Source organism: Melozone crissalis, unplaced genomic scaffold (genome assembly GCF_028551555.1).
Source record: "Melozone crissalis strain CALT ecotype California unplaced genomic scaffold, PUWL_Pcris_2 ptg000004l_1, whole genome shotgun sequence".
NCBI lineage: Eukaryota > Metazoa > Chordata > Aves > Passeriformes > Passerellidae > Melozone > Melozone crissalis.
The window spans coordinates 29524933-29540262 of NW_026535782.1; the positions used below are offsets into that span (position 1 = coordinate 29524933).

At 35.1% G+C, this 15330-nt stretch overlaps 1 protein-coding gene across 1 annotated transcript in view; it reads left to right on the plus strand.

Moving 5' to 3' along the window:
- The window catches only part of ZDHHC17 (zinc finger DHHC-type palmitoyltransferase 17), a 65273-nt gene that overhangs the window by 40706 nt on the left and 9237 nt on the right, over positions 1 to 15330 (plus strand). The window contains exons 8-13 of the mRNA XM_054272312.1: positions 1093 to 1218; positions 2442 to 2584; positions 4697 to 4797; positions 11218 to 11342; positions 13340 to 13402; positions 14548 to 14641. Coding sequence (XP_054128287.1) covers positions 1093 to 1218; positions 2442 to 2584; positions 4697 to 4797; positions 11218 to 11342; positions 13340 to 13402; positions 14548 to 14641 — 652 coding nt within the window. The remainder of the gene's footprint in view (positions 1 to 1092; positions 1219 to 2441; positions 2585 to 4696; positions 4798 to 11217; positions 11343 to 13339; positions 13403 to 14547; positions 14642 to 15330) is intronic.

The window sequence follows — 15330 nt, forward strand, 5'->3', positions numbered from 1 at the left end:
GGACATAGGTAGCTAACTGCAGTTTTTAATCTTTGAAATCACTTCTGTCTATAGTAATTATTGCCCTTTCTGGGTAGTTTCAGTTTCTAGTACCTGTCTCACTTTTTTTTTAGGAGGGGGCCGAGCGATGGAGGATTCAGCCATTTTTCAAGCCTCCATGAATGATTTGTTTAGGAGGGGAGTTAACTCCAGTAGAAGAGAGGAAGAGTCAAATGCAAAACTGAAGCTGGAGGTACCTGCAATTGGTTGTCTCTTGCCTCCTCTATAATTTTAGACCAAGTCAATAACTTTTTCATTTATCTCTCTTCCTAAGTGTTTAAAAAATCAAGTCAGTTTAGTAGGCACCTTTGGTCCCTGTATCTTTCACTCTGTGTTTCTCTTTTGCTGCATCTGTTAGTCCTTTCTGAAATTACAGAAATAAAAACATGAGCCATTGCTGGCTTAGCACCCAAAATACATGAAACACAAGCTCAGAGTAAAAGCTCAGAATTTTGAAATAAGTTGGATGTGAACACTCAGTTTATTCTTTCACGTTTTCTTCCTAGGACTTTCATAACTGAAATAAACTTAAGAACATTAGGCTGGTGGAAAAAAAATATCCCAGAAGCATTCCATAATACTAGTAACTTCAGTCTGCCAAAAGGCAGAAGAAGTCAGGCTTTAGACTTGGGAGAGTTTCCATGATCCAGTGGGTCACAAGTTCTTATTCTTTGCTTGATTTCTGCTGCCTGTCAATAGCTGAGGGGGAAGCACAGTCCTTGCTTTACAGACTAGTAGACTGTGTGTAGAATAGTGGAACATAGATTTGTTCTATGCCAAAGGCAACAATTATTACTGTCAGGACATACATCTCATCAGAATCATACATTCAATATGCTACTTGTGCACACTTGTATAGTTATGAGAGAGTGAAAAACCAAAAGGAATGAATGATGGTTGGTGTCAAGTAAGCTGCAGAGCAAAAAGTATGCCAGAATGTAGCTAAATGGCTTTGAAATGTGCTAGTTTTAACAGCCAATCTTCTTGTTTCAAAAGTGCTCCAAATGCATTTTATTTTAAATTGGATGTTTCCCACATTTTTACTTCTGACAGGGTGAATCACCACTTGATCTTGCAAAACAAAGGAAGAACGTTTGGATGATCAATCATCTACAAGAAGCAAGGCAGGCAAAGGGATATGATAGTCCATCCTTTCTGAGAAAACTAAAAGCAGATAAGGTAAGTAGTAGCATAACACTTGTGTAAATCAATCTTGTGGCTGCTCTTGGTTTGGGGACCTGTGTGTTTGTTTAAAAGAAGTTCAGGACTGTGGTTTCCCCACATTTCAGCTTTAAGGAATGTCTTCTTATTATGACTAAAGTGATTGCAAAAGGGAAAAAAGTGCTTTATTTAGGGCAGGAGGAAATAAAACCCTAAGCTTCTATACACTTACTTTTAGTTTTTGTGGTAGCTAAAAGAAAGTGTTAGGAAAGTATTGTGTGGTCATGTTAGCCAAAACTGATTCTCAGGTAGCTGAGGAAAGAAGCATTTTGAGTATCCTGAACTCTGATCTCCTTTCTAGGTATGTATTGTTTATTGTGTTGAATGAAAGAAGCAGTCAGTCTCAGCAGTATAAACTAATACATGAATCACTAATGTGGAGGCCTTTTGCTTCTCAGAGCATTGTTTAATACTGCAGATAGGAAGAGGCCATAAATGAAGGTGTAAGGGTTAGCATACTGCTCTAGCATGAAGGACTCTCTTCCTACATATTGTTTGATAATTTAAAGAGAATTAATGTTTTCTTCTTAGTATCCATCAGCATTTAGGCAGAGTGTTGGACTGGATATTAAGTGTTGCTACCACTGATATAATTTTTTAAAATAAAGATACATTGCACCAAGATCCTGAAAGTACTGCTACAGTCTGGGCTTTAACCCTGTGGTACTGTAACACTGCTGTGATTATTGACCTGAAGTTGTTTGTATATTTCATTGTCACTGTACTTTAATTATTTGGAAAGAGTTCAGTGGTTTCATCAGGAGTTGTATCCACACAGTGTAAGACAAAAAAGGTCATATCTTTATTAATAGATGCTTCAGTATGGCTTAAAAACTGCAGTTACACGAGTAATAAAAATTTACTGACATTGTCATGTGCTGTGTGGCAGTCCATACACATACGGATTTGTTAAAAAGAGCTAATGTTGCTTGATTCTGGATTGGTAGCAAAGTCTCTAGAAGACAGTTCTAAAACAAAGTTATCAATTTGTAATATGACTTTAGGAACATTTATTTTCTTTGCAAATTCATTGGAGATGTGTAAAGACAAGAAATGAGGAAAATTTGTGAAGATTTATCCCCCTGAATTTTCTTGAAAATTTAAGTTTTTATGACTGTTGTGTTTATTATACAATCTGTTCCTGAAAACAGAGTTACTCACTGGTGTTTGTTTCCATATAGGAATTCCGTCAGAAGGTGATGCTGGGAACTCCTTTCCTAGTTATTTGGCTGGTTGGGTTTATAGCAGACCTAGACATTGATTCTTGGCTCATTAAAGGGCTGATGTATGGTGGCGTTTGGGCTATGGTACAGTTTCTTTCAAAGTAAGTGTTTTACTGGGACACTGTCTATTTAGTGTGCATGTAAGAAGTATTTTGCTGACATCTTTATTGGATAGATAACCTTCAATTTCCATTTGTTGGAATTGGTCTTTATTTCTGCAAAAGATCTTGTGCAACTATAGCTCCTGTAATGCTCTGTTGTCTTGTGAAACCTGGAATTATCTTGGGTGAATACTGCTGAGCTAACAGAAGCTAACAGCAGAACAGAAATTCAGTCATTATCCAGAGGAGGGTGCTGATTGTCTGTCTACAGAGAGTTATCAGCATGAATGTTGCAGAAAGGAAGCAATGGAAAAGTTACTATAAAGTAATAAAGTCAATGTGCAAGTGTACTGTTAAAACTGTTTTCTGTCAATAATTGAAATGCACAAAAGCATCTAAAGATATTTATAGAGAGAAATTAAGTTAGAATCAGATTTTGAAGGTTTTGTTGTTGTGGAAATAAGTGACTAAAGAAAGAGGCTGCTTTCTAATAGTATTTTTTGTACATCTTGTTACCTGATCATAAATACTTTTAGTTGTACTTATGATTACTTAAATGTCTGTAAACGTACCTACAAATAGACACACACACACGTGTAGTATACTCCAGTGGATTTTCAAGAGCTGTAGACTACATCATCTCTCCTTTGCTTTTCATTATCATGTGCTGCCATAGTGAACTTAGTAGACTGGGAGGGAAGTGGAAGGTTATCCAGCATTTGCAGGATCTTGGAGATGATCTGTTTGGTCTTTTTGTCACCTCTGAGGCTTTGCAATTTGCTGGCCTCCTCCCACAAAAAAAACATATTTCTCATTTGTCGAATTCTCAGGTGTGCCTCCTACAGAAAGGAAGGACAAGATTTCTTCCAATCTCTCAAGATCTGTGTTTTGTCAAGTTTTATATTTTTGGCCTAACTGACATGAGTTCAAGATTAACATTTTTATTTTCTCTTATCTGGTGCTTAATATTTAGTATAAATAATTTTTAAAATGTTTTACACAAAGCCCAGGTTTGAATTAAACTTGGGCTGTTTTTGTAATAATGTTTTCTTTCCCCGTAGAATTTTAGGTAATCTGCTTAGCTGTGTTTTCCTCCCTACTTTCACACACACAAAAATGCACAGAAGTCACTGAAAGAAAGATTAGTGCAGAGTAACTACTGTGTGTCCAAATATATATTTACTTATTCATCAAATGAGCTCATGCTCCTTACAGGGTTTTCTCCAAAGACCTAGGGAACTTCCACTAGAGAAAAGAGAGGTACTGTAAGGGAGTAAAGAAGTGAAATGGAAACTACTCCCTGCACACATTTGTCTGTGGCAGCCCTGAGGGAATCACCAGCACAAAAAGCAAAATGGATCAATAGCAGGATGTTTTGGCAGATAATGCAGAAATTTTATTTCAGGGAGGTTAGTTGTTTAGAGTGTTGTTTTCCATAGGTTTTGTAGCAATTTCTTCTTGAATATGGAGTAGCCTAGTTATTCACCTAATTTGTCTCACTGTATGCAACTTTATTCAGACGAGTCTTTAAAATGCAAAAGTGTAAGAAAGTGAAAATCATTCTGATGGCTTAATTTTTTTTTAATTAATGTAGCAGCATTTTATCTTAGAACTTGGCAAATATAGTGATATATGGGAAATTAATTAGTCTGGATTTTTTTTTCAACTTTTTATTGGCCGCTGTAGCAGAAGCAAAATATTGAATTATCTGAAATATTTCAAGTATATAGGCTGATAACACCAGTCTCTTAAGCTTTTTTTCTTTAGGACGTGATTTTAATGTGCAGTTTTCATTGTATAGGTTTCCAAAGTGTCTTTACACTGGAATCTCAATGCATTTTGCAACACTGTCCATGTTGCTAATCTCACAGGTTCCTGACTGCTTGCACAGTGTAGTTTTAGCATCAGTATTTACTCATTCTGCCTGTCTTGGCAGGTTGAAAAAAGGAATTTCTCGTGAACTTTGAACAGAAAAGTGAGGAAAATGTATGCATATTGTGCAAAATCCCATATAATACATATTTTAATAGGAAGTGTTTCCCTGAAGCAGTAGTTCAGGATTTATGTTTTATGAATCAAAACTTACCATGTGACATTGTTCCTACATTACAGGTCATTCTTTGATCACTCCATGCACAGTGCACTGCCTCTTGGAATATATTTGGCAACAAAATTCTGGATGTATGTGACGTGGTTCTTCTGGTTTTGGAATGATATCCTTTCTTGTGTACAGTAGTATTTTTTTCATGTTCATAGTATGAGGAATTGCACAGCTATATCCTATATATAACACTAAGTAAACTAATAATAATTATAAAAAGGGAATCACCACAAAACATTGCTTTCTATATTAATGTTAATTATTTTATTGCTTTAGAAATGTGCATGCTCTTGCTGTTCTTTGGTAAGTAAAAGATTTTCCTCAAAACTTGTTTACAGTACTCGGCAGAATTTCCTTTACCAATTTTCTATGTGGAGGAAACTTTGTAAAATATTCTCTGACTGTGAGGGGACACAATGTAATTGACTGCATTTTTTAGACACTATTCTGAAAACAGCCGGCTGGTTCTATCAAGTCTAGTGGAATTGGTTTCACAGTAACAGCTTCTGAAAGATTTTGGAAATTCCATTTTGTGCAAACTTTAGATGCCTTTGATAACTACATTTATAGTTATTTTGAAATATGTTTATTAACAATACTAGATTATAGAGATTCAGCATATTACCGTATTTTTGTGGTTTTGATTGTCTGTCTAGATACGAATTTCCCTTACTCATGGAGGTAGAAATTGAGTCAGAGTTCAGTGGGGAATGTTAGTTTTCCACGGCAATTAAATAGATTCAAACTTTTAAACAACTTTCTTGGGTTCTGTAATTTCAGTAGCCAAGAAAACAAAGTAGAGATTTGATGTTTAATATAGTTCTTAAAGTTGTAATTGTGGGATTTTTATCCTGAAGCTCATATTTCATTCATATATCTATCAACTTGCTTAGATTTTTATTTCTGTAATTCGTTCTGATTAAATAGCTTGAAGTTTGTCATATTTTCTTTTTGCAGAGAATAATTATAATTGTTCACTAGAACTGTAAGCAATTACCCTAATAAAACCTGACTTCAGAATGTCAATAAAATACTGTCCTACTTCTGTCCCAAGCTGGTGTCTCACAACCTTTGCAACAGTGTAGAGAAGTTGTGGTCTAAGACCTTCAGTTACTAATTACTTTCATTAGAGCTGACACAATTCTCTGACAAGCAGTTTTAGAGACCAAGTGCTTGAGGCCATCTTTCTTTAATTGGTGATTTTTAATTGGAAGTCTTTGTAATAAGATTCCAAATTCATTCTTCTTCTGGAAAATAGCCCTGTAACTTTATTGCAAAAAAGAAATTGCGTGCTTCCTCTATTTTTATAACATGAGACATAGCATTGTGGTTGGATAAAGAATTCCTGTATTTTTACAGCTTTATATGATTGCTTACAGCAGACTAGAGTACTACTTTACACTTTGTTCTGTTCAAGTGATAAAGCCTGTCCTAGTAGTTTTCACAAATTCTGACTGTCTTTTGCTTGGGGAAGAGAATTTATAACTTAAAACAACTATCAGGACTTGCCTTACTGGAACTTTACATTATAAATAATATAAAGATCTTAATTGCTGCAAGTGAAACTTTAATATTTAAGTATTTAAAGATCATCAACTCTTGTGTGTTTAATCCTAATAGGACAGAAAAGGTCAGGTGATGCAATGTATCATAAGGAAAAACAAGGATTTGCAGGGCATTTTCTTGAATTTCAGTATGGTCACATGAAAAATAGATCTCTAAATTCTAAGGTTTAATCATGTGTCTTTCAAAAAGCCTGTATTGAAAATGTTCTGAACGTTTTGTAAATGTTTCAGTTCTATTGGATTTTTCTCAGTAGCTTCTGAGTCTGGTGTATTTGATAAAGTAAAAATCCTATTCTTGCAGGGAATGAGGAATATGATCTGTGTATTTTTGAGTCTATATATGAGTTTATCATCTTATGCCTCCTTGCCACGGTTTTGCTGCATCCTTGTAACTATATTTTGTTTGTAACAAAGGATACTTATGTCTTGCCCCATTAGTGTATTCTAGTTTTCTAGTGTTTGCAGAGTAGGAGCAAAAATGCCCTCAAAAATCCTACACACTAAGTTGCTATGTTTTAATTTAGTTTTATTTGTAAAAGAAAAAAACTTATTGAAAATTACACTTTTAATAATGTGAGACTAGAATTTCACTTTTTTTTTTCTTTTTCATTAGTATTTATAGGTATAACATTCTCTTGTGTCCTGTAAATGCCCTGCCAAGATTATACCTCAGTTGTTCATGCAATCTTTCCAGTTGCAGCTGAACAAATACTGCTTGTTATGTCAAAAGGTTCTTACACTGCTCTGTTTTTCTAAAATGTCAGAGTTTACTATAACCCAAACTATTCACAGTATTTTTTTCTCTTCTGTTTGTATTTGGTGCAAATGGGAGTGTGCAGTTTTAAGTAAGCGAGCTTTTATGGCTGTTGCATCCTTTCTGCAATGCTGAGATTTTGAGATTATATAGGGCAATTTGTGTTTTTCAAAATAATTTATCATTGACTAACACTGTATTGATTATCTTATTTCCCATATACTTCACCAATTGCTGGGGTCTAGGTTAAAGGAAACAAACATTGCACACATTTTCAATTAGTGATTATTTTAAAAATGGGTGTTAGAGAATTCTTTATGATTTTCATTCTTTCACAAAGCTGATACAATTGTATAGGATTTAAAAAAACTGTAACAAGCTAATTGGTACAGTTAAGCATTTAAAAAAAATTTATTACCAAAATTAGTTTCAGGAAAAGAGCAAAAAGTCTTCATGCAGAAAAAAAGAAGTCAGCAGCTGTTTTTCTACAGGAACTAAAGACCCCAAAAATCCAAACTCTGGGCCCAGCTGTCCAGAGCTTCTGTTCCCATGCCTAAATACTTTTTCTAAAGTTAAAGAAAAAAGTTAAAAAAAAATCCAGTGCTGGAGGAGATAGGCTAACTGAAATAATTTGTAAGCTAAGGTATTCTTTTATGTCAGATAGAAATGGAGTTAAAAGGCTTTTGCATGATAAACAAAATCATTACAGACTGATTTTGTCTAATAAATGTCTAGTGAAATGAGGCTTCTCATGTAGCTAGCTGCTGTTACCTGCCTGGACTCTTAGATCCAGATGTACAGCTGTTATGAATTGGGGATTTGGAGCATCTTTCTAATGAGGAAAAGCTGAGGGTGTTGGGCCTGTTGAGACTCAAAAAGACATGTCTGAGAGACATTAGTCATCAATGTCTATAAGAATCTAAAGAGAGAGTGTCAGAGGAGGTTTCCAGGCTCTTCCTAATTGTGCTAAGCAGTAGGACAAGAGGCAATGGGCAGAAACTGATGCACAGGAAGTTTCACCTGAATATGAAAAGGAACTTCTTTACCATGAAGGTGAGTGTGCACTGGAACAGATTGCCCAGAGAGGTTCTGGAGTCTCTCCTCAGTGTTCCAGAACAGTCTGGACACAATCCTGTGCTGTGTGCTCTGGTGTGACCTTGCTTGAGCAGGAAGCTTGGACCAGATGACCCTCTGTGGTCTCTTCCAGCCTGGAAGAGACCCATTCTGACCCATTCTGTGATGCTGTGATTCTGTGAATTGGCGGGTTTATTAGCATATATTTGATCTCTGACACCTTACACTGGCTGCAGATTTTTCTGTGCAGGAGAAAAGGATTTTTGGTTAGTGAAAGGGCATATCTGGGTCTATAATGTGCATTTTGGCTTGATTTCAGACTTGTATGATAGCTGATAGCAGGAAGCTGCATGTATTTGGGGCCTTTTAAATAGACTACAGTTCACAATGGAAAATTACCTTAACCCATGTTTACCTGACTTAGGGGTTGTGTGGTGCTGGTTTGGTTTTAATTTTCTTTTTAATGAGATGATCCTTTTCATTCCAATTCCTGCAATGATTTTCAGCATCTTGTAGTTGTTCTAATAATTAAAGAATATTGATCAGGACTAAAAGTAGGAAGTGTTTTGCAGGTGTTTCTGCTTTGTCTCTCAATGAAAACTGGGGAAACTGCATAAAAGAGGAGCAAATTGGTGGTAAGGCAGGAGTTGTGAATGCCTGGTATATTATGCATTTTGCAGCCTTTAATAACACTGTAATGTACTTTTTCCTTATGTAGCTGTAAATTAGGATGTTAACACAAAATGGGACACTCTCCCTAGAGAACCAGTTCCCTACTCTACTCTGAAGCTATTGCAAACCTACAAGAATTTTTTACACATGAAGAGTCTTGAGAGATGTCTGTGATGCGAGTTGCTAAGATCTCTTTCAAAGTAGACTTCAGAAGGAAGTTCAGTATGATTTTAGATACCTCTAGTGTGGGCATCTGTACTGAAGTTTAAACACTCTTCATAGCCAGTGACAAAAAATAGCCACTTGTAAGGCTCTGCTTCTCTTATATAATTTAAATATCTTGATACTGAAGATAGATTGGACATGGCTTTTTTCCTTCCTGATGTCTGTGAAGGCATAGTGAATGATTTAAAGTGGGTAAGATGAATCCTACACCCAAAGTTGTTTACCTACATCACATGCTGGAAGTACCCTGAAGAAAACTTCTAAATTCTCATGTAGTTTCCCAGCTGCAGCAGAGAAATCCCTGATCTGCCACAGTTTGCATTGTCAGCATTGCTCTCATCTGACACCACCTGATAAAAACACAGGGAAAACAGGTTCTGGGGGGTGTCTCTTATGTTCTGTCTGTATTTGAGGGAGTAAAATGGGGGAGAAGTCCGTTGAGACAATGGACTCTTCAGCTTTGTTACAGGTTATCCAAATTTAAGTTAGCGGAAAAACAATTGCAAAGCATTAAGGTTATAAAAACCCTCTTAGTCTTTTCTCACATCTTCTTTAAAAGTCTAGACATGACGTATGGTATTTAGAAATGGGTCATAAAATTGGTTCCAGTTGTACCTTCATTGTTTGTAATGGTTGTCTGATTAAGGTACATTTAATGGAAAATCAGTTTTCACTGTTATAAAAAACCCAGCAATTACTTTAGTATTCTAAAAAAATGTAACCTCTCTCTAGCTAAGCAGTTCAGTTGCACCAGCTTATTCTTGGCAGCAGGTAGCTTTAGAAAAAAATAGGAAGTTGGATTGTGTAAATTTTGACGTCAGAGCTTTTAATCTCTAATGTATAAAATAGAACTGTGAATGTTTAGGTTATAGTATAGCTGATGTTTTTCTCCCGTTATAAACTTGCAGGAAACATCTTGTTACTGGAAGATTAATTGCCTTTAGTAAGCTGATGCTAACATTCTACTATATAAGATACTACATTAAAATTTTAATTTAGCTTGCCAATATTTTTTATTAGAAATTCACAGCCAATTCCTTGCCCCAGCAGGAGGAAGACAAAAATTATTTGTGATACGCTTCACATGAACAATGAGACTTCCTTAGCATTACGGAAGTCAAAGAGGCCTACTTGTATTTGTTTGCGTTTCTGGGTTCTTTTTCATCGCAAGCTGTTTAGATCTGAATGTATCTAAGTTCCTCAAAATGCAGTGTAATTTGGGTGTGTAGTGTTTTCTGCCTGAGTACTAGGTGTCCTTGTTGTTTGGATAATGCTGTAGAGGCTTCTGCACCACAGATTTGTCAAGTAGGGCATCTTTTGGCAGTTGTAAGTGGCAGTGACAGCAGGTGTCTTCATTCAGTTTTGTCAGGTCTTTTGTAGGTTTATGAGAATAAATAATTTTCCTTTTGTGGAAGAGAAACATCTGAAGTATTTGCTTTTTCAACATCACTGCTAAAAATGTTTTAATTCTCTGAAGAAATGTCAAGTGCTGTAAGACTAGCATGTTACATGACAAGACATTGAATGCAGGAAATGTATTTTAAAACAAATGGCTATTTTCTGTCTTTATGGTAACTGATTTTATAAACACTTCTAGAGAATAATAAATCCTGTGGTTTTTAAAGTATTAGACATATTAGTATGTTAAAAATAACTTTCAGTGATGCAAAATATGTGTATTACCTTATTACAGGACCGGGTTTCAGACACTACCTTTCTTGGAGATAAGGGGTGTTGGGACATGATTGCCGTGCAACAGTGGCCATTGCAGCAAAATTCCTTCTATGGCCAGAAACAGCATGTCCTGTGATATCATAGGAATGTCAAGCCAGTGAAGACATAGGCAGTCAAATGTCTGTTTTATAAATAGAGCTCCAAAATGTTTATTCTGAAAACAGGAAATAGTTATTGAGAAGATAAATTTCATGGGATTTAATTTAATTAAAAGGGAAAACAGTTACAAAAACTGAACTATCGTTGTTCATCCTTTAGAATGATAAATGCTTTAGAAATACCTTATGAAACAGACCATTCTGAAAAGTAAGTTTTGAAGGTCAAGCAATGGCAAATGCTGAGTACCAAGCTAGTTCTTACAGCAGTGCTGAATTTTGTTAATTCTAAAGAGAGTGACTCAAGGGCATTAGTAAAATTTAAATTTAGTTAAATTTTGTTTCAGAATTATCAGTGAGAATGTTGAAGAGGAAATTCGGTTTTACACTTGAGATTCCTTGACTGTAAACACATCTCAATTTTTTCTTTATACATCTTCCATTCCTTGCTAATAGCGTTGCACTTTTCTACAATTTTGGAAAATCCTGGAAATCTGATCCAGGAATCATCAAAGCCACGGAAGAACAAAAGAAAAAGGTAAAGCCAAGAGATATGAACTTGTTCTTCAACAGCCTTTCACCAGCTGATCAGAGTATTTAGTTTACTGTTCAGTACATTGCATTTCAGTAAGTTGTATAAAAAAAGTTTGAAATGTTGAAAAGTCTTCCAGATTTATTTTTTAACATGTGGAATGCATTTTAAGTCTTAACTGGTGCAAGATTGCATATTAGTCATTTTGAGTAGCAAAATAAAATTGTAACTTGAATTTTCAATATTAAAAGTTTGAAAAGCAGTTAAGTGAAAAATGAAATGTGAAGTTTCAGACTTTTGCCATAGTGAAACAAATAGCCCATTGTGGGAAAAGTGTTAGTTAATTTTATGACAACTTTCCAGACTTCTAAGCATCTCTAGTTTTCTTTGCCTTTGTATCTAAAAGTATTAGACTGACAAACATTTTGAAGCTAAAACACCAAAACCCCAGGCAGTTTGGGGTGGGCTTTTATTTTGGCATAAACGTCAGAGAAAATACGGGTAATCTAATCATATCTAAGACATTGTATCATTATTAGCGTCTCATATTGTTATTTTAAATTAAGTGCATTGTTCTCAGCAGCCAAAATGAGCATTGAATATGCCAAAATTATACAAGCAGCAAAACTGTTTTGTTTTGTTTAAGTTTCCTAGAAGCCAACATTCCACCTAAAATGAACTTTAGCTTCTCCTTCATGGTTATTTGTGAAAAGACCCGTGCGAATCAAGATCAGACCACTTGGAGTTATGTTCTTATGTAGGAATGAAAATATAATAGCCATTAAAAAGATGGTGTCAATGAAATAGTTTTTGTGTTCTGCAATAGGCTATAGCTGAGTTCTTAGTCAAGATGCAGATTTGGATTTACTCTGAAAATTCCATTTCTGTTATTGCTAGTTGCCAAAGTAAATTCCCAGCTAAATTCTCCTCCTTCAACTGGACTAGATTAAGTAGAGTAGTCAACTATGACATTTTGGATTGGATTCAGCGAATTGCACAAATATGCAGTTTATTTAATCTACTTGCTTAAGTAGGCGAGTGTGGTTCCAAAAGCCTCATTGAACTGGGTAGGAATTGCAAAATGTAACTTTTTGAGGCAGATGCATATGGCTGTGAATGTTTTGGATTTCTTACATTGCAGCTAACTACATGGTAGAATGTTCTGTTACCAGGGGTATGAACCACTGTAGAACATGTGTGTTACCTTCATGCAGTGTAGCACTTTATAACATTTTCATAATTTGTCTTCAAGTATTTAATGCTGAGTTAGCCTTTAGCTTTGAAATAACCAAGTAAGAAAATTCTTTTCATTTCAGATGAACATGTTAATTATATTTAGAAATGTGTAGTAAGCAACAATTTCAGATGTTTGTTGTTTTAATATGTCATGTCCTTCATTCTGTGTTACAAAATAACCCAAATCACACTTAAAGCAAGGGAAGGAGTAAATAAGATATTCCTGTAGTTTGAAAGCATAGAAGGCACACAAAGGTTTACAAAGCACAGTGATGTGGATCTGAAGGAAGTGATCCTGAGTTTGCACAAGTCTTGTATTTAAAAGCTCTTCATCTGCTCTTGTTCAGTTCTGTTCTCCTCAGGTTTGAGATTTTGCTTGTGGACAAGCAAATACTGAACTCCAGTTTTGAGTTGAATGTGCATGAGACTATGCACATTTGTTTTTGCATCCTTTTGTTAGTCTGTAGTGTAGTGTTATACTCCCACTGAAGTCAGAGGGACTCATAATGAATTTGTCCAGGGTACCAAAACTGACACCAGCAGCACTGAAATCACAGTAGGTGACTAGGAATAAGTATAAACTAGAGTTAATTTAGAAGTAAATATGCATATTGGTCTAATAAAGTAGATTCAAAATCAGTTTGATCTGAAATGAATTTGCTCCTGTGTGTAGAAAGTACCTGAAATAAAGGGTTCACAGCCACAGGTCTGAAAATGCTTGTCACCATTTGTTTATATGCTAAATTCTAATTTTATTTTTCCTGCAGACAATAGTAGAACTTGCAGAGACAGGAAGTCTGGACCTCAGTATATTCTGCAGTACCTGCTTGGTAGTATATTTTTCTATCAATTTCTCTGTTTATTTTTTTTTCTTTAATGCTAAGCCAAAATTAGTGTTCCTGTAATGAACATATATTTGACCTTATTGCAGTTTCGAAGGGAGAATTTATTTGTACTCTTTAATCTAAGCAGTGTATTCAGTACATAATATGTACACAAAAAAAAGGCAACAGTGAGAGGAAAATATTATGATTTTGGAAATAACTTGCCATTGTCAAAATTCAAGTATCCAGTATATCTACCAGGTTGGTTGGTTATACACTTAGCAAGTTATAAAAATCACATGTGACATTCCACTACCTCCATAACTCACAGTAAAGTTATGTTGTGCTTCTAGTAAAATATTTTTTTCAAAAATCAAGTGTGTTTCCCTATCTGACAATAGTCAGGAGTAGGGGAAAGAAGTCTTAATTTTTGTAAAACAAATATAACATATTTTTTCTTTGGAAGTTAACTAGCAGATACAAAATGCTCACGCATATCAGTGTTAACACTGCAGAGCTCTGATGTATGTGGAACATGAATGCTGTTTGTATCTCCAAATTTGAAGCTGGAAAATTATATACAGATGTGGCACCTTAAAAATGATGTGTGTGTGTATATACATATATATTTCAGAACACTTCTTTCAAGACATAACCTTTCAAGAAAAAAATTCTGGGAGTAATTTAGCATTTTAAGTTCCATTGAGTTCTGCTTGTTGAATCATATTTCTGTCTTTCGAAAATAACCTGGAACGTTTATTTTGGAGCTTGGTTATGAATGATACACAATCATGGAACTCAAGCTCATTCTTTATTTTCATTGTTAAAAGCTGAAATGAAGCTGGTTGCTATACAAAGCTTAATAGCTGGAGGTGATAGAAGAACTTTGTATGAGGAAAATAGTTCTTTGTATAAGAAAAAAAAAGTGAAAATCATTTCAGTGCAGTTTTAAGGATATTTGTGTTAAAAAGTGAGTAGATTAAGCTAAATACCTAGGATTGCCTTTAGAATTACCTTCAAGTTTGAAGTTCTCTGAGGAATTAACAATAGCACAATCAATTTACATTTAAATGGAGGGTTTGTGTTTTCTCCTATTTAAAATACATCAGGGTAACTTGCTTTTCTAAACAGATGTTTGTTATCTGTTGCAGATACGGAAGCCAGTGAGGTCCAAACACTGCGGTGTTTGCAATCGATGTATAGCGAAGTTTGATCACCACTGCCCGTGGGTGGGGAACTGCGTAGGTGAGCAATTTGCTAAAATGCTCTGCAAGGTCTGCCTGTTCTCATTTCACAGTGGAAGTGACTTGGCTTCTTAAGAAAAGCTTTTCAGTATTGAGCTCAATTCTTTTTCTACATGTGATTCTCTGCATTATTCTCATTTGTATTGTCTATTATATACCCGTCCTCAAAATTGTTCTGTGTCTAATTCAGTTTGCTACATATGTATTTTAATTGACATGAAGTTTAGTAATGAAAAGATTCAAAGCTTTATGGCTGAAAAGGTATGTCCCAGTTCCACAACTGATTAATATCCATTACATAAGATGAAATTTTTCATTTTCACCAATATTCAGTAGCTTATTGGTAGAGTATGTGTATTTAAAATTGGTATGATTATACAAGTTAGATCCAGAATGACTTCCTGTTGAGGTATTCTCCTCTTTTCGACCATCCAGGTTGTCTTTTGTTCTCCCCAATGATTATTAAATGAATGGATGTAAAACAGAAATAAAGTCTCTAAATGCTGCTATTTCCAGTCATATTTTTTTGAGAAACTTATTTGAAAACCATTATTATGCAGGGAGCACTGAAGACCTCTCAGCTAGGAAATGAGTGCAGCTTGCTTCACGTGTTTAATTTTTTAGGACACAAGCAGAGGTAACTTTAATCTTGGGGAGGAGTTAAGACCTGGGTTCACTGACAGTTGACAG